We start from the raw sequence: 26,192 nt of genomic DNA, 5'->3' as shown, positions 1-26,192 counted from the left end.
GCCTTCCCGTCTCCGCCGTGAGAAAATAACCCTGAAGTTGCCCGCGGTCAGCTGATCCCGGCTGACAACGAGGGGAGAGGGCGGAGGGCGGCGGGTCCTGCCCTGCCGGGCGCCTCGCCTGCATGGTCGGGTCGCCGCCCCGGCCTCTGGGGTGGAGAACCGGGACACCCCCCCGGGGCGCGGCGGGGGAGGGGAGGAGGAGGAAGCCGCGGCCGGGACCCGACTCCTTAGTCACCGGGTGCCGGCGGGAGGAAGGGGAAGAACGGTGGCCGCCGGCTGGTAAACAATAGCCCGGCTCGCGGCGCCCCGCCGGCTTTGTTTCCCCGCCCGCCGCCGCCGCCGGGCGGGAGGAAGGCGGGGGGGTTCCCCCGTCCTCCCCTGCTGCTGCTCGGCATCAGAGGGCGCCGCGCTGGGCGCAGCCCCCAGGTAGGTGCGGGAGCGGGCACCGGCCTTACGTAAGGGCGGCCGTGTGGCAGGGGGCCACCCGCCGCCCCCTTCCCCCCCCCCCCCCCCCAACTCCGAGGCCAGCCCGGGGGCGGCCCAGCCACAAGTGGCGGACGCCGCGGGGCAGCGCTGCCTGGGCCGCCGGCCCCGGCCATCGCTCCCTCCCTCGCAGCCGGTCTGCGAAACCAGAGGGTCAGCCCGGAGCGGGGCGCTGGGGAGGGGGAGGCAGGGCCGGAGCCCCGCGCAGGCGGCGGGCAGCGGGTCGAGACAAAGGCGGCTGGGTGCGCAGGCTGCCCTCAGCCGGCGCTGGCTGCGGGGGCCGGCCTCGGCAGCTGGGGTCCAGGAGGGAGGGAGGGAGAGAGGGAAGAAGGGAGGGAGGGAGAGAGGGAAGAAGGGAGGGAGGGAGAGAGGGAAGAAGGGAGGGAGGGAGGAAACCCGTCGTCCGTCAGCCGGGCCGCGGTAGCGATCGTTACCCGGCGCCGCTCGAAGGAGCGCACAAAAGAGAGCGGATTTCTGTTTATCTGGCGGAGCACATCAGGAAATTCCCAGCACATAAATACTGCGAACTCTGAAGGAGGGGCTTAGCCGGGGAGCGAAAGTGGAGAATTTTCTAGTATTGACACAGTCCTCTCTGTGCACGTACATGTATGTGCACTTGTGCCTTTTTGATGCCTTTTTTGCCTCTGTGTCACCAACTGTCTCTCTCCGTGCTCTGCTCCAGGGAAATACTTGCCCTGTCTGCTGAAGTACACCAGGCTGGGGTTTTTCCCATCGCTGAAAATACATTGTACAGCTAAGCAGAGAAAGAATGTATACCAGCGTTCGGGTATAACAATACATGAAACCAGCTACATTGTTTAAGTTTATTTTGGACAAAGGAAACTTCATCTGCGTTTAACAAGACTCTTCGGGGGAGGCAGGTCAGTGTATGAATGTTGTAGAAACATCTATTCATTATTTAAAATTAAGTGTGGACAGAATTCCTGTTGTGTTTCTTTCCCCTGAGAAAATACTAATTTTGCAGCTGACTCTTACAAATACCATTGTTCAAAACAGAAACAGGAGGCAAAAACGTTGCTTTAAAGAAATCTGAAGATGAGCGCCCACACACAAACTGCAGAGAAGGGACAGAACACGACACTCCTGTGCCAGGAAAGCTATGTTTGCAGTGGGACAGATGAAGCAATCTTTGAGTGTGACGAGTGCAGGAGCCTACAGTGCCAGCGTTGTGAAGAAGAGCTGCATCAGCCAGAAAGGTTACGGAACCATGAACGGACCCGTATCAGACCCGGCCATGTCCCGTACTGTGACTCCTGCAAAGGTGCCAATGGGAACATAATGCACGCCAGTATGACGGGCTCGAGGCAGATAGCAGCGGTGAGGTGCCAGGTGTGCAAAATCAACCTCTGTGTGGAGTGTCAGAAGAGAACACATGCTGGGGGGAACAGAAGGAAGCACCCTGTCACCGTGTACCATGCTGGCAAAGCCCAAGAGCAGCAAGAGGAGGAGGGGATGGATGAGGAGACCAAGAGAAGGAAGATGACAGAGAAAGTTGTGAGTTTCCTCTTGGTGGATGAAACTGAGGAGATTCAGGTAAGAACTGCTGTAGTTTGTTTGAACAGGCGAGATCCTTTTGTTTCTATCTTGGTCCCAACAGGCTGCTGTGATGCATCATTAATACTTGAAGTGTAACTGGCAGCAATGGTAACAAAATTAGTTAAGTGGCACCGAGTGAGTATCTTGGGCCAAAAAGACACAGTGCCTTGGAGCGGCCTTGGCCTTGCTCATGAGTTCCTCAAAAGGTCAAGTTCATTAAAACCTTGTGTGTGGCAAGAGCCTCCTCTAAGAGGCTTGGTAAGTGAAGCTGACGAAAGAATTGGCTCTGTACTGAGACACACGCAACTAAGATAAGAGCTGTCTGTGCAGGATGCTGATCATTCCTGAACAAAACTGAACCGAGAGGGTTGCAGTAGATATCCTGCAAATGGGAGTTCTGGCGGCCAATCTCTTACCGTATGACTAGGAGTGGGCACTGTACCAAGCAGTGCTAATGCAAGTCTATAGCCCCCTGCTACCCTCCTTTAGCATCAGTAAATCTATCTGATTTTTAGGAATGGGATAAAGCAGAAATAAGGGTCCAAAGTGTGCCATCCAAGTCCTACTGACACCATGGTTAAGCTATATTGCTGTCACAAATATTATTCCAAGATAACCTTTTGCTGAAAGAGGGGGAAATTGGCCATCAATTTAGGGTAGGCCTGCTGGTAGTAATGATAGAAAGACTAGTTGAATAGGAACAGCCTCTCAGGATGCATTGTTTTAGAGGGTCTAGCATTCAATATATGCAGTTAATTAACTTTTCTGTTGGCCCTTACATTTGGTGAGCATAAGGACTTTACATATGTAAAAACAGCAATGTGTGAAAGTCACAGAGCAGGTTAGTTACACAACTAAAAATTCAGCTTCATCTTCTGTCTTCTAGATTGCATCCTTCGTGTTAAATCTTGTTCAGGAGGCACTTAAAGAAAATGTGTAGTCACCTGAAGACTCAGTATCTTGTTGCTCTAACTTAACATGTTCATGTTACTGGCGGTAAAAAGAATTGTGATGATGTCTTGATTGTTGGTAGATTAGTTATTTGTATCCATCATAGTAACAGTCAACACATCTACCATGCATTGCAAGGAAATGTGACCCAAGTATCTTTTCTATGCTATAGAAGCACCTATTCTATGCTATAGAAGAGTATGTGTGTATATATGTATGTACACTCTAATTACACTATAGCATAGAATAGATGCAAGATACTTGGATTGCATTTTGGTCAGTTCAGGTGTACTGGCTGACAAATTCTCCTGGCTTTTGGAGTGGAAAAGGAGGAATGGTACAGTCCTTATGATTCACTGACATTGAAAACACTGCAGGGCACCAGTGACTGTAAAATGAGTGACTGAGTTTCAGGTGTAGTAGGAGTCCTAAGTTTGTATGCCTCCCCAAAGCGCACACGCATTTCTTTGAAATGCATGGCAGATGCAACTGTTATTGTAAGATGCAGACTTTTCAATAATCTTCACCAAGACACTATAGCAAGCTCTGAAATGCCTTAGAACAGGGCTGTCCTGTTCTAAGCCGCTTGCTTAGAACAGCAAGCCACGGCTGTGTGTGATTGCACCATTTTAAGTTATCCTTGTGAATCTGTAAGTCTTATTGAGGCAGACTTTTGGCTGCCTCTTGCAAGCAAGTGCATGGCTATTTAAATGTCATGGGCAATAAAGCCAAGTTCCTTATTGGGACAGCAATGGTCCTTTATCAGATCATAGCAATTTGATCAGAAGAGGGCTGAAAAAGCTCTCTAAAAATGAGCTTGCTTAACTTCCAAGATGTTGAATCAGAGCTCTTCCATCTGGAGTGGTCTTCTCTTCCTCATAGCTGAATACTTACATGACATCTCGCAGCCAGTCTCAAAGCAGTTTGAGAGTTTTCAATTGAAATATTTTCCGGCAGCTGGAACTTAAAGAGAGCTTGCTATTATGGTGATGTTTCTCCTAGTGAGCATGAGGACCTTTATTTAGAGAGGGCTGTCGGATGACTAGCTAACTCTCAGGACATCTTCTGTAGCATCTTTTGCTCTTGATAATACTGAACAGCTGGTTTAGCTGTAGGAAAGTGATCCTTAGTCTTTTCTTTTGTGCTTGTCATTAGCAAGATTATTTAAACCAACTTTTTGTCCAAAAATGCCAAAACTGTAATAACCTGAAGTGTGGAGATTGGGGGTTTGAGGGTGTGTGACTTTTTAAGTTTGAGCAGACAGGAGAAGGATCTATTAGAATCATGGAGTCCAGCTATCTTTAACCGTCTGTTTTCTGACCTTTGGAACTTGAAGATTGTTGCATTAGTTAGGAAATAAGAAGAAATTGCTGATTTTTCTATTAGTGGAAGAGTCTGCCATAGCAATGTTAAATGCTAGTCCTACAAAATTAGGCAGAACTAGTTATACTACTGAGCAAATGCGATGGATCCGAGATACTTGGTGATATATACGTGCTTACAAACCTTTAACTTGCAAGAGATTCAAAGAGATGGGAACACAAGGCAAAGAGATTTCTTTTCTGCTTTTGTTTGGAACTTGGAGTTGTTAAGCTCAAGTTGTTTTATTTCATCTCATTGTTCCTGTTGGCTTCTTGGAGGTGGTAGCTCTAACTGAAGGACGTTTATAGCGTGTAAGCAATGACTGAGCTGGTTCCAGAGTCAGAAGAAATGTACATTAATCCATAAGGAGCTGTGCCTGAACAAATTAGTTTAGCTGAGAGGTGGAGATTCTCAGCTTGGGCTCAGCACTGCAGTGATACAGCTATGATAATTCTGAGATCTGCATAATTGTCTTTGTGCCATGTTGCACAGATGTGCTGGCCTGCTCAAAGCTAGTTTGGAGCTTTTTGTGCTTTGTAGACATAACCATAAGCTCGGAAAGCTGAGGACTTCTTGTGCATGTTTCAAATCCACTTAGTCAGGAAAGATCCCATTTTAAACCTGCACTTATGAAGCAGTTGTGTGTTGATGGTAGCTTAAGTTCCTATCTGTGAAATGCAAACTTCTCTGTGATGTTCATCATAACAGCACTATATCTGAGCACCTCAAAAAGAGATTGGTTATCTCATGTTAAGCAAATGCTGCTAAAGGTTAAATCCAGGATTGTGCTCCAAGTCTGTGGAAGAACCAGAGAAGGAGGTTGTTCCTCATGGAGTCCAACCCTACCTGTCTCACACAACACACAGCGTGATGCTTTGTGACTCTTGTGAGTTAGTCCCTGGCCATCTTGACCCAAAGCACAAACTTTCCTTTCCTTCTTCCAGGACTTATCACCCCTCACAAGACCTTACTGACCTCTTCTATGAGAAAACGAATCTTGTCCATGTTTTACAAATGGGCATCACCTGCAGTTTAGATCCCATTCTAGGTCCTTTTTCTCAGGCTGGTTTTTTGTGCAGTTTCGCTTTACACAGTATTAAACTTTTGCCCTTATCTATTGTATATCTAAAGCTGAGACTTAATAAAATTGTTCTTGATAACCGCAGCATCTGTTTGTTAATTGGCTCTGACATAGTCTCTCTTCCTTGCTCATCTCTACTGTGAGTGATATTGTGGGGATTACTTCCTCAGCCAGTTGCTTTGGTCTTGTCACTGCTCTCGTCTTCCACATCTCTTTGCCATGTTAGACTCAAACTGTGTGCTGTCTTTTTTTTTTATGCATGTAAATCCCTCAACTGAATCTGCTGATCTGCTCTATCAAGATGTCAGCTTTCCTTTCTTATCCCTAACTTGCTGAATTTTCAAACAAGCATCACTATGCTGTCACTAGTGCTGCCCCTTGCACACAGGAGGCCTTTCCCTTAAGAACTTACAGAATCAATTAACTGATCTTTTTTTAAAACTCCCTTATGCTCATGGATCTATTAAGAAAAACACAGCAAAACGCAACAACAAAAACATGAGTCAGGTTAGGATAATTGTTTTGAGTCCTGATATTGTGTCACTGTCTCTTGAACTTTTACACATCTGTCTCTTGTACTTACATTTATGCAGTTTCTGGAACAGTATTATCCATTTTTGCTTTGTCCTTACACACCTTTGCAATGGAGCCCTTCAGCATAAAGGAGAGAGTTAGGAATTGGTTGTACAGTGAACTCTACTACTACTTCTGAGGTGGGGGAAGAAGAAATGCTTAACAACGCATAACAACAATTTGATATTTTTATCTTGGGGAACAGATGTTGAGTTCTTACTATAGGATCAGAACTTGGTTGTAGTGTCACTAGTGGCTTCTACGATAACGCTTTTTCGAAAGGCCTAATGAAGGACTTAGCACATATATTTTATAGAAGCAGAGAAAGCCTTTCATTGACCTCAGAAGTTAGGGGACATGCTTGATTTAGTCTGCCTTAGAGTTCACTGATCTTTGACCAGAAACTATCTCTGTCACAAGGAATTACCCTATCTCTGGGTTGCAAAGAAAAATAAAAGGTACTGACTTTGTAGCCTGTTTTACAAAGGAAATGGGAAGAAAAAAAGCTTTTCCTTTAGCTAGTCACAAAAATAATAATATCCCCAGCAGTTTAATTTTATGTGGAAGAAGGAGCATACGTTTATTATTGGGTCTCCCCTGAGATACCCGCTATGAACCCCCTTTCTTCAGTTAGCAGGGTCTTTTTGTTTTGCCAATAGACATCTAATTTCCTAAATCCAGCCCCATTCCTTGAGTTCTTCCTACTCCTGCTAGCAGCATTAGATATCTAAAGGATTAAGCTCTTCCCCTCAGCAAATACTGAGCAGGATCTATGTAATGCTTTACAGTCAGTTTAGATGACACAGAATGACCCATAGCCCTTATTTAAATGCACACCATTTTATACAATCATTAAATAACCATCCTCTAATAGCATAGCAGTCCATGTGTCCTCTTCTGTCCCCTCTTGTTAAAAAATTACAGAATACAGAGTGATACCTCTTTAGGGATGCTAGTTGCTTTGCTTTTCTCACTCCCACTGTAAACCTGATGAAAGTGCTGTGATTTTTGCTTATTACCTACTCATTTGAGCCTGCCCAAAGTCTAGGCACGAGAGAATAGAGAGTCACTAAGAATGCTTTTTCTAGGCAAGTATTCTTTGTCAGTCAATGCAAGCTAAGATCTAAGAGAAGATCACAATCTCTTAAGTCTTAGTGCTTGCCTCTGGTAGAAAAGCATTTGTCTAGCAAATAGTACTAGTTTTTATGTCACTCTTGCTTGATTTGTTATTGGGGGAATATTTTTGTTTTGTGCTTTAGGGCAGTACAGTCAGCTGTAAGTTTCTGGGAATTTTAGTCTGTATCCTGTAAACTGAAGAGTCACAGCTGGTATATTTGCCATGCATGTAAAGGAGGAAGAAGTAGTGTAGAAGGATCCAAGTTTTTTAGGTCAGTGTGATCTGTTGTATCAGGATATGTAATTTTTTTTCCCTCGTCACTGTTGCTGTATTATTGATGAGTTTTCCTCCTCTCTATACTTCAGAGAGGTTTTCTTGCCAAAGTATTTTTTGGGAGTTTGCTGTCCTACACTCCAGGAAGTTTTTCCTTATTACTTTGCTATTTTTCAGTATTCCTCCTATCCCTATCTGTTATCAGTTTTGCAGTTCCCTCTCCTACATTAAAGTGCATTGTTTTTCTGTCCTTGGAATGAAGTAGTAGAAAAACTACTTAGCAATTGCTGGTTGGGAGTGTTCTTTCTTCCACTGGACATATACCAGTATTTTGAAGAATATTTTTAGAAGATGGGGGAGGAGCCATCCATCCAACAAATGCACAGCTCCTTTAACAGTCTCAGACTGACTCCTAGCTGATTTGAACATAGCCACTTCTAAATATTGCTTTTCCCTGGAACTGCTCTTGCACATTCTTCGTGATGCATCTCTCCTGGGGCGTAATTAAAGTCGAACCTCTTGCTTGCTTGCTGTTTCTTTTGTCCGTATACTGAAATGAGTGCAGGTGTGGAGGCAAAGGAGAGCATGTCATGGGTGAGAGAAGCTGATGGCAAGCCACTCTGGAATTACCCACTGTTTGATTTGAGGAGTTTCTGAACTAAATAGGGTTGGTGGGGGGGTGTTCTAGTGCTTCCCCTGCTGTACCTCTCTCTGCATTTATCCAGTGAATCCTTTTGGGCTCCTGGGTGCCGCCAGCAGGATGCTAGTGCTTTCAGGTGCATTCAAGAAAGGAAAAGGCACTGGCAGCTTGCTGCCCTCCAGCCCTTCTATCCTTTCCATCTCCTCCACTTTCTCCCTTTTGCAGGGGTCAGGTGTTGCTGCAGTACACCTACTTTTTCTACCTGTGTTGTTAATGCCTTGCTTCAGGAGCACGTAAAGGCAGAAGTTTCACAGTCCTTTGCCCTGCCTGTCAAAACACCCTGTAACTGGGAAAATAACCAGAGTAACTATTTTCTAGGAAGACTGGAACTATAATACAAGTAAGTTTGTAAATGCCCCTCTAACAAGGACAGTGGTATGAAGTAGTGTCCACACAGGTAATCTAGTTACCCTTAGTATTGAGGAAGACTAGTACTTACAGCATGAACTTGCTCACTGACTTGCTGTCTTCTGGGCAAGTTTCTTCACCTGGATGTGATCTTTGCTGCTGCTACAGCTGTGACATTCGGGTGGTAACGGGTAGCTGTGTGGCCAGATTAATGTCTGTGGAGAACTTGAAAGGTACTTAGGATATGGAATAATACTTTCTGCTTCATTGTTTACTGTTTTCTTCAGGAGTTAGATGACGCTATTAAATTAGTGTTATTTCTGCAGCAATTGCATTTACCTTGAAGTCTTTATTAATTTTGAGTTCTTTCAAAAGTAGTTTTTCAGCTAGCAAACAGGTTAGTGAGCTGTCTAGTCTTACTTCTGCTTTCAGGGGTTTCATATAACTGATCTGTCATCTACAAAGGTAACTAATTTGATAACAGCAGTAATTCAGTCAATATTGCCTCTTGATTTAGGGAGGAGTCCAATCAAATTGGATTACCTCCCATCCCCTTAAGTTTTTTCTACCACTGTTTTAAAACCTTTGAAATAGGGTCTCTCTCTTTGGGTAGGGTTGTTAAGCAGGATTTAACTCTTATCTGTCCCTTTCAGGAAAGAGTTGTGTAATAGATAGATGTGGGCTTCAGACATGGGCAGCCTCCACCCTTCATTGCAGGGACCTGTGGGTCCTGTTGAGACTCATTCTGTTAGGCTTGTACAAACCTATGAAAATAGAATCCCTGAATTTCTTTGTTAGAGCTGTGGGAAGGAACGGGATAACTTTGGTCTGAAAAAGATACTCAGTTCAGGGATGCAATTTTCATGGGTGTGTACAGAGCCTAATAGAACAAATCTCAACAGAACCCATAGGTGGTACTGCAGTGAAGGCAAGTAAGCAGGTATAAAAACCTTCAGCTTAGAAAACACCCCTAATACAGATGCTTTCCTTTGGTTGAGCCACACCTGCACCCAGTGTGGGGAATAAGACCAAAACTAGCTGACGCTGAGGAGGAGTGTTGGAATCTAACATTAAATCCTCAGGGTGTGTCTGTCTGTCCCCCTTCTCTATTTTGCCCTCCCTGCATCCGGTGTCAGGTCACTCAATTTGGGCTTGAGGCTCTGTAGCGCTCCAATCCTGAGAATGCTGATGTCTGCTGTCAGCTTGGCTGAAGTCTAGGAGATTACTGAGGATAGTAATGATAAGTATATTTAAGTGTTTGCTGGGTCAATGATTAATAACTTACTCCTGAATACCAGACTGTAACTACTGTCATGACATATGCAAGTTTATAAACTAATCCATTGACACAGCCCTTTTGGGAAAACTCTCCCAAGCTACTGTAAAATCTTTACATAGCAACAAGTAACTCTTTGAGCAGTAGAATTAATGAAGTCTAATTTTGGAGATGTCTGGCTCCTGTTATCCAATGCTTATCCACACCGTCTGTCTTTTTGGGTAAGAAGCAGTATGTGTGCTATCATGCAGCAGCCAGCATGCTTACTGGTTAGCAGGTATGGGCATGACTGCTCAGCTTAGTACTGTATCTCGGTGGCAGTGTGGAGTGGACAAGAGACAAGCTTTTTGCTTGGAGAGGTTAGTAGAGTCTTTCTTTTCTACTCTGCTGTTTATTGTCATCAAACTTCTAGGAAATTCATGTTTTAGAGGCACTTATTTCTCTGTCAAATATGTCTATGGTTAAGTCATATGTGGAAGACTTGAGTAATGACATAAATGACATTTTCCATAGGAAGTCATGCAGAAGAAAAGGTATAGGAGAAAAACTAAGGTAGGAAACTAGAGCTGCTTGGGCTAAAAAGTCAGCCTTGATTCTTCTTGAGCACCTGCTTATGATCAAAATCTCCTCCTGTTTGGAGGCCTCTAAAAGCTAGGAGGGAGTAATGACCTCCTGAAATCCCTTCCAGCCTGAATTATTCTATGATCTTAGTGGGAACAGGGTTTGAATTTTGATAGTCTAGAGCTCCTCTCGTGACTCTACTGACATCATGGGTTTTATAGCAGAGCGTTTCTCTTCCTCACAGGGAGCTTTTTCGCACTTGGTAGCAAGAAACATTTGTGAACAAAAGTTTCTCCTGGGGCAAAACCAAGGAACTTCCAACTGCTTTTTTTAACCTGTTTTTCCAGCTGCTTTTAACCTATTGCACTTGAGTTGCTGGGGTAAGCCAGCTGCATTTCGTTGCATTCCTGCACTGCCTTTCCAGGAGCGGTTGAGGAGCTCTGCAGAGATGTGAATTTTGGTGGCAGCGCTGTACCCTGGTGCAGGTTATTCTTCTGAGATTTGTCTCATAGGCTGTAGTGAAAGGAAGAAATCTGCTTTATAGGTTTCAATCTTGTTTGTTTTAATGTACATTGAAATTCTGATGTAATGACCTCACGGTAGGAGCTGGAGCTTTAGGTATGCACCCGTACAAATTTTGTATGAATCTGCCTCAGGATAGGAACTCAGTTTTTTAGAGTTAAAACACAACTGCCAAAATTTAGAAGTTGTGTCATAAAGAACTAGTCTGTGTTGAGGTGGGCAGATCTGACAGATCTGTTTCCAGGTTTAATGATTGATATGATACTTTGTCCTTAAGATCAGTTACCTAAAATTGTCTCAGTTTTGTGTTTTAGAAGTTCAGGGCTGCTTAAAAGGTTGCAGATCTTGTTTTGGCTTGCTTTGCTGTTTCTCCCTCTGATTTCAGCTGTTAGTTTGAATTCTTGTAAGCATTATTTTAAATGTTTTCTAAACTGTGAGCAGAATTGCTTGCATTGCCAGTATTAAGTAATGCTTTAAGGGAAATTAGTATATTTTTTTCCATTGTTTTGACTGCTTTTACTTGAAGACTGATTTGTTTCAGATGTTTGCAATTTTATGCTGGTATATATTTGGATAGGCTGTTACAAATCTTGTAGGTTATTTTTCCATTCATTGAAAAGTGTGTTAAATTTGTATCCTCTTTATTGATATAGTGGATGTGTATCAGAAAATATTGTCGTGTGCTGGTTGTCAGACAAGTCTAGTGACTCATAAATTTAATTATTTATATGACAGCATCTTTCTTAATTGCAGAAAATGTATTTATTTTAGTTATTAAAAATACTCTGTTAAAATCAGGTCAAGCAAAGAGTAAGATTTCCAAATGCAACAACAAAAGTACCAATGTAAGTCAAAATGACAGTGTAAGACTAGCAAATGAAGGCACTCTGATGAATACTATGCCAAGCACTCTTGATCTTTGTTTTGAGCTATTGTGTCGTCGTGGCACAGCTCTGCTTTGTGCACTGCTTCCATGAATATTAGCAAACCTTAAAGCGTTCATAAAATGTTTTAAAAGGAGAAAACTGTGGTAAAAATGTCTGATTCTCTTAATGTGTTTGTTTTGCCTGGAGACAGATTTAAAGCTGTACAAGTACAGGTCATTGGAAACTCCGTTCTATTTTATGGGTTTTGTTCCTAAGTTTTTAACATGTTATTGTTTTAATAACATTGTTTCCAAGAAATTCATAGGCAGGAATGTCATTTTAGCAGTTCTTGTTTCTTGTCTCTTCCTAAACAGTTCTACTTTTATTATGGCTCAAATGTAGGAAACTTGTTATGTTAGGTATAATAGATTTCCAAGTATGGGTGACAAGGAGGCTTCAGATCTAGATGTGTTCCACAGCAGCATGGTATGAATTTTTGTGTCCTCTGTAAAGAGGACTTTAGCTGTAAAGTTCTCTTTTTTTTCCTGCTGAAGACCTTCACTTTCAGTTCAGCTCAGCTTGGGTGGATTGACTGGGGGGGGGACGACTGGATGACAGTTGCTCACAGAAATGTAGTTAAAACTACAAAAGAAAGCTAACCAGGATTCTAACCTATGATAAAGACTATTCTTTCTAGACGGGAATCTTCTTCTAAGAGCTATTACACAAAAGTGTAAATGGCAAAATAAAGAAGGGGCTGGAGAGGTATGCCTCTTCTCTTAGGTTAGACATACAAAGTTTTCATTCTTAATTGATATTGCTATGCAATTTAAGGAAGATTTCATATTTACCCTCTGCTGTTCATGTCAGAGATGTGGAGCTCTTGGGCAACATGGGAGTGGACACACCTATGGAAACATGAGCGCTTTGCACATGCAGCAGAAGGTGGTACCATGCAAATCTCTTTAGAGATGAGAAGCAAAACGGAGAAGTGGGACTTGAGTCCAATGGGGATTAGTACTTCACTTATTATACCCACTCTGACTTTAAATGTCTTAAAGGAACATGCGCAAGGGAAGTAAATTTGACTACTGATAGGGGGATTGCTGTGGATGGTTCTTTGAGAGTATCATCCCTGTGCTCAGTAGTGACTGAAGAAGACAAATGCACAAGAGCAAGGAACATCCAATGACATACAAGCATATTCAACAAAAGGAAGGGGTGTTTTTTTGGTTGTATTAACAGGATGTTGCAGGATCCAGAACTATGACTAGGTTCACAAAGGGGTTAGGCAACCTCCTAGGGGATAGGTCTACTGATTCTTTACCAAACATGAGCATCTAGATGCAACCACGGTTCGGGAAGTCCTTTGACATCTGACCACTGAGAGCTGGTAAAGCATGCTAAGAGACATTTACTTTTTTCATGTTTAAGTTCTTTCTCACCCATTACTGAGTCCTGTGAGACACAGTGTTGGACTAGCTGGACTTGAGTGCATTCTTGTGCTCCTGGGTGACTTGCTTGTCCGAATCACTCCTGAGTTCTGTTCTGCAAGGAAGTCTGAAAGACCCTGCAGCCTTACAAGGGGGTAACAGCTCCGTGCTTTGGGTGTCTGATTTGATATTCAGCATAACTTTTCTGCTGGAGTGATCTGGATTATTAATCTGCAACCAATTTTTCTTCTGTCTGGCTCAGCAATCCAGCTCTTCTTCCCCCAGTAAGTTGCCCTGTCATCAGCAGTTGTTCAAGTACATTGAATGTGAAAGACGGCTGATGGTGTGGACATTTGCAGTAGCTCAGCCAGGGAGAATTTCAGCTGCAGAGGAGTTTGTGTGAGTTGACTCCTGTTTCTTACTGGTGGGAATGCATTGCAGAGCTATCCTTATCCTTGGGGTCCCTATTGTCCTTTGTGTCTTCCGACATTACTGACTCAGCCCCTTCCACAAACGCTCCCAAACTGGTACCAGAATAATAATGAGTGCTGCCTAAAAGCCCTTAGTTATTAGTTGTCTTGCCAATACTTAAGCAGCTGTTTGAAGACTGGTATTTCTTTATGCTGTCTATGGAATGCATAACCACAGATTCTGGCAAAAAGAGGGCTTGCCACCTTTATATAAGAAGTTTGGGAGGTGGGAGTTAAAACCAAAACAATCTGGAGAATAAATCATCATATTCCTTTTTTTGCTTACATACACATGATCAAATTTGTGAATGGTTTCTAGGAGCTATCCCGTGAACCAAGAACTTCCTTTCGTGCCCAGAGACATCTCCAGAGACACTCGGAGAAACTGCATCTGTCATCTAAACTAAATTCCTGATGACAAGCTAATAATCACAGCTACCGAAAAAGCAGACCCTTTCTTCTGCACCTGTAACTTGAGTGTATCTTGATGGTCTCCCACAGACACCAGAAAATGTTTTGTTGAGAGCATTTTGATTTCTGTTTCCTGTTTTCTTCCACACTGTGAGGCTGCCCTAAATGCTTTGAATCCATGAGAAGTTACTGCAGCCCCACAGCCCACAGTTTTTCTTTCTGAACGCTGTTCCTAACCATAATCTGTCACACTGGTTATTTCTTATTTTTTTGGCACACTGTCTGTTTTTTATTTTCCTTCAAAGTCTAGGTACTGCTGATAGATTTGACCAGAGCAAATGGGGCTCGCTGAGCCTTAAACTAATTTGCTGATCTAAGAATAAACTTGTTCAAAGAAACCATTTATTACCTTATGGCCTCTGTGGATTGTGTATCGTGAGACCTTCCAACTGTACTCGTGGTGGGGGGAAAATAGCCAAGGAGCTTCCAGAAGCTGAGCGGCAAGTGAGAGGCCATGGAAGCCCTGCATCTTTCAGCTGATGGGGATTCCTTGAGGAGGGAAGTGTGACGGAGGAGGTGGATTTAATCCTTCCCAAAAAGTGCCTCTGTCACATTCTTCCCTGTCATGTAACACGTGGAAAAAACCTGTTAGAAGAAAAAACAAATGATAAACAACCATTTCCAGAAGCATGAAACCTTTGAAAGCCAAGGCACTATTCTGCAACAAAAGCAAGACAGGCTCTTGTACAGAGCCCTGACCTGTTCCGTTGCTTATTTATCTGTTCCACGTTGCTCTAGTATTTGAACAGAAAATGCCCTATTCTCTAACCTAAATAGCGTGGTGCTTGTCATTTAATTTATGTGAAACCAAAGAGAAGTAACCTGCTGAAGTCTGTCTAGTCTGTTTTGGTTTTCTGTGTGTCTATTTTGTTTGTGGGGCTTTTTTTGTTTGTTTATTTTTTAAATGAAAGCACAATACAGTAAATTATGAAATGGATTATTGAGGTAGTTGTGGCACTTCTGTAAAAGCCAGTTTGACCTGCTTCAACCATCTGACTCCAGTGCATGACTTTGCCACCTTCTTCTCTGCCCGTCCTTCCAGTTGAAGGATCTGTCAGCTGGAGAGCAGTAGGAGTGAGACAGGCTGTGTCTGAGAGCCCCCAGCTGTGGATAGATGCATCACAGCTGCACAGATGAGCTTTTTCTCCCTAAACAGGTGCTCAGCCTCCATGGATGAGGCAAGGTAAGGTGACAAAAGCACTCCCCTGTTTTGCATCTGAATTTGGATGTTTGCCAGGGGACTAATGCTACTGGGAGTGTCTGCCATGCTCTCAGTAGCTGTTCTGGCAGACTTGGAAGTGGGGTTGTGTTCCCTTCTCTGAAAGGACCGCCTCAGGGAATGGGTTGAGGTACAAGAGGTTTCACTAGATGGTAATCACAGTGAGACATCACTTCCAAACCAGCTACTGGAACAGCCTAAATCCCACTGATGTGTATGCATTACAAAACCGCTTTCTAATATTTTGCTTTGGACTTCTTGGTGCTTCAGAAACTTAGTGATTACTTCCTCTTCAAATTTCCTCTCGTTAATCTGAGGAATCCTGAAGCCAGCTGTGTTTTCAGTCTTGTTTACTCTAATTGCATGGTTATAACTTTTTTTTTTTTTTTGGAAGGTAAGGAATGAAGAAGACTTTATTAAGAAACTGGACTGCAGTCCTGATCAGCATCTAAAGGTAGTGTCCATCTTTGGGAACACAGGGGATGGCAAGTCTCACACCCTTAACCACACTTTCTTCTATGGCCGGGAAGTCTTCAAGACGTCTCCAGCCCAAGAGTCTTGCACAGTTGGAGTCTGGGCAGCCTACGACCCTGTCCGCAAAGTGGTCGTAATTGATACAGAGGGCCTCCTGGGGGCCACTGTGAACCTGAGCCAGAGAACACGGCTGCTGCTGAAGGTCCTGGCCATCTCTGACCTTGTCATCTACCGTACTCGTGCTGACAGGCTCCACAATGATCTCTTCAAATTCCTTGGTGATGCCTCGGAGGCTTATTTAAAACATTTCACCAAGGAGCTAAAAGCTACCACAGCCCGTTGTGGCCTAGATGTTCCTCTGTCAACTTTGGGTCCAGGTGTCATCATCTTTCACGAGACTGTGTACACCAAGCTACTGGGCTCTGGTGAGTAGGCAGTAAGAAATTGAATTGCAATGTGCTAAACGCTCTCTATAAATTATCAAGTTGCATTGAATATTCAGCATTCTTTGCTACTATGTAAAAGATGTGGTTTGGGTTTTGCTCTCACTTGTTCCAGTCTGGAAGCCAGGCTATGGAAATAGCAGAGCATTCCCTGATGGCTATCTGACTACCCCAGATCAGCTAGAATAATCCTCTTAGCCTGCTGGACATCGGCACTGACTAGTCATGATGTGAGTTCTGCCAGCCATGGGAGGGGTTGTTGTACAAGATCATGAGTATGAGTGATATGTCAGACGAAGGTGAAAACTGAGACACCCCTGGGATTTTGGCAGGTATATGGAGTATCCTGTTGCAAAAAACCTAAAATAAAACTCTATGTAGAAACTAGGATGAGCAAGAGTAATGAAATTGATGAACTGCAATACTTACAGTACCCTCACCCTATTTATTTTTTTTTTAAATTCTGTGGACCAACATTGTTCTGAGGTTGGGATAGAGGTTGTGGTGGCACAGAGCTGATGGTTTGACAACACTTTTCTCTGTGCAAGTATCTGATATGTCTGAAGCAGCAGGCCTGATGCACTATTATTCCCATCACTTTCAGTGTTCTTCATCAGTACTTTTAACTTGTGTCATACTGGATTATGCATATTTAAATTGTGTAATTTATTTGTATATCTAAGTGAAATGCACTGTCCTCTGGAAGTCATGGCACATTTTGGTTTTGACTATACAGGGATCTAAATTTCTTCTCCTGGGCCCATTTTTTTCCATTTTTCAGAAGGCATGATGAAACCTTTCTTCATTCTGTACATCTCGGATGCTTTGATGAGCAAGAGCCCTAATGAAGGGCCTGCAGCAGCTGAGGCTCAGTCCTACTGTCTGTGAACACCTGGGAGTCTTCTGCTGTGTAATACCACAGCAGCTCCCTGCTGGCCCATATTCTCATTTTGACTTTTCTAACTAGTGATGTGTTGAGCTAATAGAAGCTTCTGGTTATTATTAGGGTGACTTCTTAATTACTTTTAACTTACCTGCCAAGGCAGTTCCTTTTCTTACATATCAATTTGCCGATTAGCAATGCGGTTTCATATAGTTATTGAAATTTGCTGTTTCAGCAAGTTGGATTTAGTGACGCATAATGATAGTTGCACCTATGTGCAAAGTCAGGGTAGTAAAAAAGTTATATTATTATGATCACTTCTGATGATGGTAGGAATGGGAAGGAAAGCTCTTAGCATGTGGATTTGCAGCAAGCTGTAACCATCTGTCTCAATGGGTAATTGAGATAAGCGTGTTTATGTAGTTTTAGGGCAGGGAAGAAGGGATCTGCCTTATTCTGAAATGTACGGCAGGTGCTTGGAAGCAGGCAGAAGAATGTGGTCAGCTGTATGGAGCCTGACCTGATGTGCCCAGTTCTGAAGTGCTTCACTGTGTACGAAGGGTTGATAGAGGCTCGGTCTTCCTTGCTACAGGGTTGGCGTGGAGAATAAGCAGCCCATGTAAAGTTCATGTCCTCCACTTATCAGGTCCTAGGACTAGCTATACTAAGTTATGGTCTGGTGAGAAGAACTAAAAAGTGTGCTGGCAAGGAATTTCCTTATGTTGTGTCATAAATTGCTGCTTTTTCTGGATATCTGTATTTACAAACATAGATGTTTCTGGTTTTACCTATGGAACTTTGTATTAGAATCTAAAGTTGTGTATTAAAAAACAGAGACTGCTTTTGGAAACACGTTATTTCTTTTTCCTTCTTGTACAATATAATGGTAACTGCATTCCAGATGTATTAGAAGTGTTAATTAGGAAAACTAGCGCTGTGTTGTATATGAAAGCACTGCACAATTTAAGTATTATTTTAAACAATCAGTTGTTTATACTCTTGTACTGATACTCTTATATATAGATCATCCTTCTGAGGTTCCTGAGAAGCTCATTCAGGATCGGTTTCGGAAGCTAAGCTGTTTTCCTGAGGCTTTCAGCTCAATCCACTACAAGGGAACAAGGACATACAATCCTCCAACAGATTTCTCTGGACTTAGACGAGCTGTGGAGCAGCAGCTGGAGAACAATACCACTCGGTCACCTAGACAGCCTGGGGTTATCTACAAAGCACTAAAAGTAAGTGGAGAAGAGTTCATCACAATCTTGATTTTTATCACTATCGCTAGTAACTATCAGTTGCAGCTAATAAAGGTGGAGCATGTGAACCAGTGACGCAGACTCGCAGATGTCTGGACATAAAGTGAGTCTTCCATGACAATGATGATTTTTGTGTAACAGCCAGATAGGCTGGATAGTTTTTTTTACTTTAAAACAAACAAACACCTTAGCAAAGATCCTGAAAGGTCAAGAAAAGTTGAAGAGGAAAATGGAACAAAATCAGAAAACTGAGCTGTGAAGAAACTGACTGGGGAAGAAAACAAAAAAAACGGATCTTGTGAGTGACAAGCACTTAATGACAGTGATTTACAAAGAGGAGGCCCAGAAGGAGTTATTAGTGAAATTCCTAAAGACCTGAGGATGGCCTCAGCACAGGGGGAGGGAATGCAAGAAGAGACTTGGAGGGAGTTAATGGTTGGCAAAACCTAGCACTTGGGTGTAGTGTAACCCAAGGGCTAGGAGGCAAAAAGGAGGAAGGACATGTGTTAGTAGCTAGGAAACAAGATGGGATCAAGCCAAATGATGTATCATTTCAGAGGTGCAGCATCAGATCACAAGAAGGCTGATGAAAAGGAATTGGAGGTGCAGGAGCAGCTGGTGATTTTTCTTAGAAAGTTCACCTTGCTGGGATGTCAGAGGGGTTTTCAAGTCTTCAAACTTGCAGTCTGTGCTACACATTTCTGCACATTGCTACCACTGGTCACAGCTGTTGGAAGAGATAATTCCAGCTGCTCTGTGTTGGAGGTGACTGAAGCACAGAGGGAAGTATCAGGGTGGCATGTACACAGTTCCTTGCGTTACGGAGTAGAGAGGCAGCAAGGGGAAAACAGCTGGAGTGGTTAATTCCAGTTTAATTTCTAGGACTTTATTGCAAGAATCAAGTAATCCAGTTTCAGATATAGCTGCTAGTATGCTTAAATGCATGTCCAGTAAAGTGCTTGCTGTGTTCAGATCACTACTGACTACAAATTGCCATTTTTTGCTTCACTTCCTAAGGACACGAAGCTTGCTAGAGATCTATGTCTACCTCTAATGTTTGAAGCCATAGGCCAGTATCAGTCAAGCTTAAAAGAGATCTTAAAGCTAATTTCCTTGCTGTGAAATCAGATGTCTAGGTAGAGATCTTATCTGAGAGAAGCTGTGGTGAGAGATACATGCATGTCTGTGTGTATGTGCAGTCAACCCTTGTTAGACAGCAGATATGCTCCCTCCCCTACTTCCCTGTGAGGGGAAAGGGAGGAGGAGAAAGGCCAGCAGCCACTATAGTAACCTCAGCTGTAGGAAGAACTTCAGTTTGACCTTATGCCTTTGAAGATCTCCATCAAGAAAAACCCTAGCCATCTTTGTTCCAGTGATTACTTTTTTTTTTTTAAAAAAAAAAAAAAACCCGAAAGAACTGAAAAAGTTATGTGTGCCAAGGCTAAGGACTGACTTAATCTAAGAACAGATGCTCCCAGGAAAGGGAACAAATCTCTTAGTCGCAGTCTTGCAGTTTCACAAGAGAAGAGCAATTGTTCAAGGGGCCAGAGGAAAGCTCAGGGCAGCACTTTCTGAGCTGAGGGGCAAAGAACATGTCCTCATGTACTATGAGAAATGACTCTGAGTTTCCTTCTGGAGGTTTCCATAACGCAAAGCCCTTTTAGCAAGCACCCTGCTATTTTGGGCATGGGTTGTATGCATAGAGGTGGATGCAATATTCTACCACCCGTTTCTACTATAAAATTCAAAGTAGGGGCAGGAGGAGAGGAGAAGAGTAAGTTTCTTACAAGCATTCAGGTCACTTTACAAGTGCAAGATTGTCTTTGGGCTTGGTTTGTAATCCTTGTCTTTGTTTCCAGGTTAGTAAGACATTACTTGTTAGCTTTGTACTCTCTCTCTCTGCCTCTCCCTCCAGTAGAGGAACCCATGTTTTTGCTTGCAAAAGCTTTCATAAAATTTCTGCATTGCTCTCAGTCCCTTATCAGTTCATTCTTTTCTGTTTCACAGGCTCTAAGCGACCGGTTCAGTGGGGAGATCCCTGATGACCAGATGGCTCACAGCTCTTTCTTTCCAGATGAATATTTCACATGCTCCTCTGTGTGCCTCAGCTGTGGGTAAATAGATGAAAAATGCACCTTCATCTTTCTAGAAGATAGTACTGCCCTGGTCTGCAGCCATAGAACGTAAAGTTTCTGTGACGTCTTGACACCTGACATCACCTGTCATCAGCTAGTACTTCCAGGAAGAATTTGCTTGAAATTCAACTCTTACATGAATTGGACGGCTGTTATTGCCGCAGCCCAGCTGTCTGCATTTCTTTGCCCACTCTATTTTTGTGTATGGCTGCAAACCTGTTCCCTGTTCTGCCTATAACTTTTCCCCAATGCACACAGAGCAATAAGAAAGGAGTGTCTAGAGAAATCCCCTGAAACTTCCTGTGATGACTTTTCGTGCTGTTTTTATTACCTAAACATCATGGGCCTAGGCTGTGTTCAGTGACTAGGCAATGACTAGATCTAAGTGGAGCCCCAGGTTTCATTGGAGCTTGGCTCATAGCTTTCTAGGAAGAGCCCAAAGATTGAGCCTGGAAGGGCAGTAGATGGCAGTCAGTGAGCTACTATAGCAGTGTGGTGTTATGGCTGATTATGCTTCTGGAAACTTTTTCTCTCAAGTGTGATATAGTGCTATGTTCCTGCTCTTTTATGTTCATTAGGGAATTTCTAGCAGCTCCTTGCAAAGGCTGCAGTGTTAACTCTGTCCTGGTCAATTTTCAAGCTTGGTTAGGCCTTCCTAAAATTCTCTGCAAAATTTAAATTTGCTAAAGTGATCATTTCCTGCGCTGAACCGTTGTGTTGTGCTGCTTTGCACCGTGAAACAGTTGCTACGCCTCCTTCCAATGACATAAATGATGTCATCGCCGTATGTACAGTTGTGAAAATGGTTTGGGCTTACAATGCCTGTACAAATGTAGGATAGTAACATAAATGAACTCTTGGTGACACCTGTCCCGTGTCTAACAGCATCAACTCATGGTTTGCTTTTGCATAATCAGGTGTGGCTGTAAGAAGAGCATGAACCATGCAAAGGAAGGAGTCCCTCATGAATCCAGAAGTCGATGCAGATATTCTCACCAGTATGATAACAGAGTCTACACTTGCAAGGTGAGTATTGACACGAGGACAAGGTCTGAAGAATGGAGAAGGAAAGGATGGCCCAATAAATGAGGAATATCACAGGCCATGTGCCTGGTTTTTTTGCATTTTTTCAAATGGGAGGGGTGCTCGTGGCCTTGACAAGAAAAATTGATCCCCATTGAACTTGTATTTTTGCTTGGAGAGGTCATCACCTCTGCATGCTGTGTCATTTACTAGTTAAATTGTGAACCCAACTGCTGTGGAGAGCACTGTATGCGAATCATATGCTTTATGTGGCCAAACAGCTGCAAACCTGGAATCTGGGATTCCCAAGTATGCAGTTTTAATTGAGCCTTTGTGTTACAGGCCTGTTACGAACGAGGGATGGAGGTCAGCGTGGTGCCAAAAACCTCTGCTTCCACTGACTCCCCTTGGCTGGGCCTTGCCAAGTATGCCTGGTCAGGGTGAGTACTGCAGCTAAGATCTCTCTGTTGCCTTTACACTGCCTGGTGCACTGGACTTCCAGTATCTCACTGAGGTAAACCGTCTTCCTCTTCTGCAGATATGTGATTGAGTGCCCCAACTGTGGGGTGGTGTACCGCAGCCGACAGTACTGGTTTGGCAACCAAGATCCTGTGAACACTGTAGTGAGGACAGAAATTGAGCATGTCTGGCCAGGGGTAAGTCTGGTTGCTGGATAGTCTTTGTGTATGTGTGCAGCCAGTCACATGTTTATGTTGGTTCTTCTGGACGTTGATGGAGAAAATGGATTGGCTTTCATTACACCTGGTCCCTGTCTCTGCTGTTGAAAAGAACCTTTGCAAGGGCCTTCAGTCATCTGTCAGCTATCTTGAAATGGCTAAGCCGCCAGTTTATGAACACTTTGTGTGAATGATACGCCATTAAAACCTACCCCTGTGTTTCAAAGCAGGGCTGGTGAATTTTTTTCTCCTGATTGTCCTCCAGTTTAACAGAAGCAGTGGGTTGCAGAGCCATCTGCATCTAAAAAAAATGAGGTTTCCCTGCTTTTGTTCTCAAATGAATATCCATTTCATTCCAGACTGATGGATTTCTGAAAGACAACAACAATGCAGCCCAGCGTCTGTTGGATGGGATGAATTTCATGGCACAATCAGTATCTGAACTTAGCCTGGGACCCACAAAAGCTGTGACCTCCTGGTTGACAGACCAGATTGCCCCATCTTACTGGAGACCCAACTCTCAGATCCTGGTAAATAGCAGCTGCTTTGCATAGCTAAAACCCCTTTTCCTCACCCTTTAAAGTAATACAGCATTTTGCATATTGAAAATGCTTCTTGTTTTATTGCAGCAAGCCCTTCTCCTACAATTTTGAGAAAACCGAAATGCTTTCAGCTCTTCCCATTCTTGACTTAGCCAGAGAAAATATAAAGAGAGACTCTGCCTAACCCTGCTAAAGAGACTGTTTCTCCCTATTTTTTGTGAGCTCCTCTCCCAGCAGTATCACAGAAAATCCTGGCTTGCGTGAACTTGCTCTTCAAAGCAAAGAATCAACATCTTAAATGTGGCTACTGCAGTTGATAGTACTATTTTTATAGGTGCAGAGATTAAACTCTAGTTTCGTATCAGATGCAAAGGGCTGGCCCCAACAATTCAACTAAGAAAGGGTTCCCTGTGTCTTGCAGGAAACAGATACTTCTTCAATTAAAACTGTCTTCTGAATTCTTACCCCCAACAAAGATCAAATACCCACCATGGTGTGGCTGTAATTATTTCTGATTGTGAATGAAGGGATCACAGCAATCTGTTGGCGTCACCACTGTACATATTCCTGTCTGAATCACTTCCCTAGGGTAAAGCTGTGGGGCTGGTAGCACCCAAGTCTTGGGTGTAACTGTATTTTTTCACAGTTTCAGTCTGAGTCTTGCCATCCTGGGATTCTGCTCTCTACTTTTCTATTAAGGAAGATCAAACTAACAGTTTTTCTTTCTATGTTGTTCTGATTAGAGTTGTAATAAGTGCAACATGCCTTTTAAAGATAACGACACTAAACATCACTGCCGGGCCTGTGGAGAGGGCTTCTGTGATGGCTGTTCTTCCAAGACCCGTCCAGTGCCTGAACGAGGCTGGGGACCAGCACCAGTGCGCGTGTGTGACAACTGCTATGAAAACAGGGGCATCCAGTTAGGTAATCTTGAGTTGATTGTGACAGAATTATCCCTGGGCAATCATTAGTCTGAAGTCTTTGTCTCTGGTTTCTGGATCGCAACCATTCTCATTGGGTGTAGATAACGTTGTTCAAACTGGGCTTTGGCACAGAGTTTTTACTAGGGAACCTCAAGAGCTCAATGTCTTTCGGCAGGAAGATGACCCTTGCAACAAGCTATCAGATATCTGACCCCCTGACAAAATTATTTTCTAATTGGATCTTTTTCTGGCACGTGCTGGTGATGTGGAGCTAGTATCAGAGCAGGGATGCTGCGGTTTCAGCAGACTGTGTATTTTGTCCATTATTGCTGAAATGGAAGTGAAAACTCTGCAATCCAAGATTGGGAATGTGGGAGATAAAGTCTGAGGAGAGGCTCCAAGCTGTCTTTTGGGTTTGCTGCTTGTTTTTGCTAATGCGAATTAACTGAAACTTGGCAGGAATGGCACTGGACTTAGGTGTTGAGCCCTTCACTCTTGTGTTATGCAGATGTGGCTGAGCTGCCTTCAGATGAGGAAGGGGGGACGCTTATTGCCAGGAAGGTGGGGGAAGCTGTGCAGAACACGCTTGGAGCAGTGGTGACAGCCATGGACATTCCCTTAGGTGAGCTCTGTTCGCTTCTGATAGATTTTTTTTTTTTATTTTTTTTTTATTTTTATGCCTAGAGGCATTTTTGTTTCCACAGAACACAAATTCTGATTAGATTTCAAGAGTTTGTGTGACAGGCTGGCACCTCCACTATGATGCTACTGTTGGCTGAGAGTTCTACAGCCCCCTGCACCTCTCTTGCTTGATGTTTCCTCTTGGTTTTCAGCACGTTGTTTCTCCAGTTCATACATTCTCTTTTCTCCCTGTTGTGTAAATCTGTTTGCACCGAGCTGTGAGTAACTCGTGCTCCCCTGATGCATCGCTGCAGTGACCTGCCAGTTGGAGTTCCCTAAAGACTGGCCAATTAGAAAGCATTTTATCAGGTTTGGTTTTCTTCCAGAGATGCTGAGTGCCTTTTAAGTGTGTTCACGGATACTGCTGGCACTTGGTACTTCTGCAAGGGAGGGCTGAGAATCTGAAGCTGTCCAGGTTGGTAATGATGGGAGAGTGATCAGTAACGTGACGTTTAATGCTGAGCTTAGTACAGTGAAAGTTTGCTGCTCTTTCATGTGCTGGGTAGCAGTTCAGGTATGTCAGCAAACACTTCGCATTTGAATCTTCTGTTGCTGGATCTGACTTCCTACTCATTGCGCAGATCATCGTTCCACTGCCTTGCCTACAGCATATGCTGCTGTCACCCTTGTGGGTATTTGTTGTCCGACTCAATGAAAGGCAAGATAAATCCCTCGCTCTGCTCAGATAGCACATGAGTTTCTGAATGTTTGGTTTGGTGACTGTGGTTTTTTTGGACACAGCTGAAACTGAATGTAGGGAAAAGCAAGTGTCTTAACCTCTGGAAGAGTCTGAGTAAGGGAAGATGCCATCATTTAAGGAGAAACCATCTATCCCTTTGAAGAGAGGCAGAACATGGGAGAATGGCAGAATGGCCTAAATGGCTACCCATTGCACTGAAGTATTCTGTCAGTAGGTCATCTTACCCTTAATGGCAGTGGTATGACTTGCAGTGTGTGATTACTTCCCCTGGAATACATTGACATGCTCATGTTCATCGATAATTTTCTTTTCCCTCTTTCTCATCCCCCCACCTCGCTTCCTCCATAGGTCTGGTAAAAGATGCTGCCCGACCTGCATACTGGGTACCAGACCATGAAATCCTGCATTGCCACAACTGCCGGAAAGAATTCAGTATCAAACTCTCCAAACACCACTGTCGGGCCTGTGGCCAGGGATTCTGTGACGAGTGCTCACACGACCGCAGAGCGGTGCCCTCTCGTGGATGGGATCACCCAGTCCGAGTTTGCTTTAACTGCAATAAAAAGCCTGGTGACCTTTAACCCCCAGGCTCTTCTCCAGATCTTTGCAATTCCTTATGTTCTCAGGGTTACAAATGAAAACATATGGTCTCCCTTTCACCTCTTAACCTGTTGCAGCCAGAGTGCATGTTTCCAGTGTCTGGCCTCCTCTCGTGTTATGTCCATCTTGGAACGCTGGGAATGAGCTTATGTTCAGCCTCTAGGTTTTAATTTCAAATTAACTGGGGAAGGGAGGGAGCTCCCTTGTAAATGAGCAAACCAAAATTCAGTGTATTTTATTCCAATTAAAAAAAATATATATCTCTATATATATCTCTATGTATGTATAATTTAGTATATTAAGAATACGGTTGGCTAATTAAGCTTTGAGTATTCCTAGTTCAAATGATGGATGGTGTTGTTCCTTATTATATTGGATCAGACTTATGGCCTTCTGATTCTTCTTTTGGAACATCTTGCTGATCACAATGTCCTGCGAGGAAGGTTTGGACTCTGTGCTGCCAGGAAATCTCCAGAGTTGATGTGTGAATTACACCTGGTAATTCAACCAACCCTACGTTTGGAGGTGCTGTACTTCTGGCTGTGGAAGATTAAACCGAGATTCGTTAGCAAGTTTGTTCGAACTGTGG

General features: G+C 43.5%; 1 protein-coding gene across 2 annotated transcripts; it reads left to right on the top strand.

Annotated features, from left to right (window-relative positions):
• On the top strand, positions 1–25,869 carry ZFYVE1 (zinc finger FYVE-type containing 1). Of its 2 annotated transcripts, XM_063332097.1 has the most exons (13): positions 1–426; positions 1,166–1,364; positions 1,501–2,037; positions 15,658–16,162; positions 18,087–18,301; positions 20,330–20,436; positions 21,375–21,483; positions 21,823–21,920; positions 22,019–22,136; positions 22,517–22,687; positions 23,443–23,623; positions 24,131–24,244; positions 25,352–25,869. In XM_063332097.1, exons 3-13 carry the CDS (start codon positions 1,540–1,542, stop codon positions 25,582–25,584), a joined length of 2,349 nt encoding a protein of 782 aa, XP_063188167.1. In that variant the 5' UTR covers positions 1–426; positions 1,166–1,364; positions 1,501–1,539; the 3' UTR covers positions 25,585–25,869. The 2 variants fall into 2 exon arrangements, with proteins under 2 accessions (XP_063188167.1, XP_063188168.1); XM_063332098.1 differs by lacking the exon at positions 1,166–1,364.
• Positions 25,870–26,192: the final 323 nt, after the last annotated feature.

The sequence above is a fragment of the Chroicocephalus ridibundus genome, chromosome 4 (assembly GCF_963924245.1).
Source record: "Chroicocephalus ridibundus chromosome 4, bChrRid1.1, whole genome shotgun sequence".
Lineage (NCBI taxonomy): Eukaryota > Metazoa > Chordata > Aves > Charadriiformes > Laridae > Chroicocephalus > Chroicocephalus ridibundus.
The sequence above is the reverse complement of the archived record's forward strand: the minus strand, read 5'-3'. Positions and strand labels throughout refer to the sequence as shown.

Coding starts and splice junctions, on each gene's coding strand:
- ZFYVE1 (XM_063332098.1), top strand. CDS start 1,540: ATGAGCGCCCACACACAAACTGCAGAGAAGGGACAGAACACGACACTC. Junction 18,302..20,329: donor TTATCTACAAAGCACTAAAA/GTAAGTGGAGAA, acceptor TCTGTTTCACAG/GCTCTAAGCGACCGGTTCAG. Junction 21,921..22,018: donor GCCAAGTATGCCTGGTCAGG/GTGAGTACTGCA, acceptor CCTCTTCTGCAG/ATATGTGATTGAGTGCCCCA.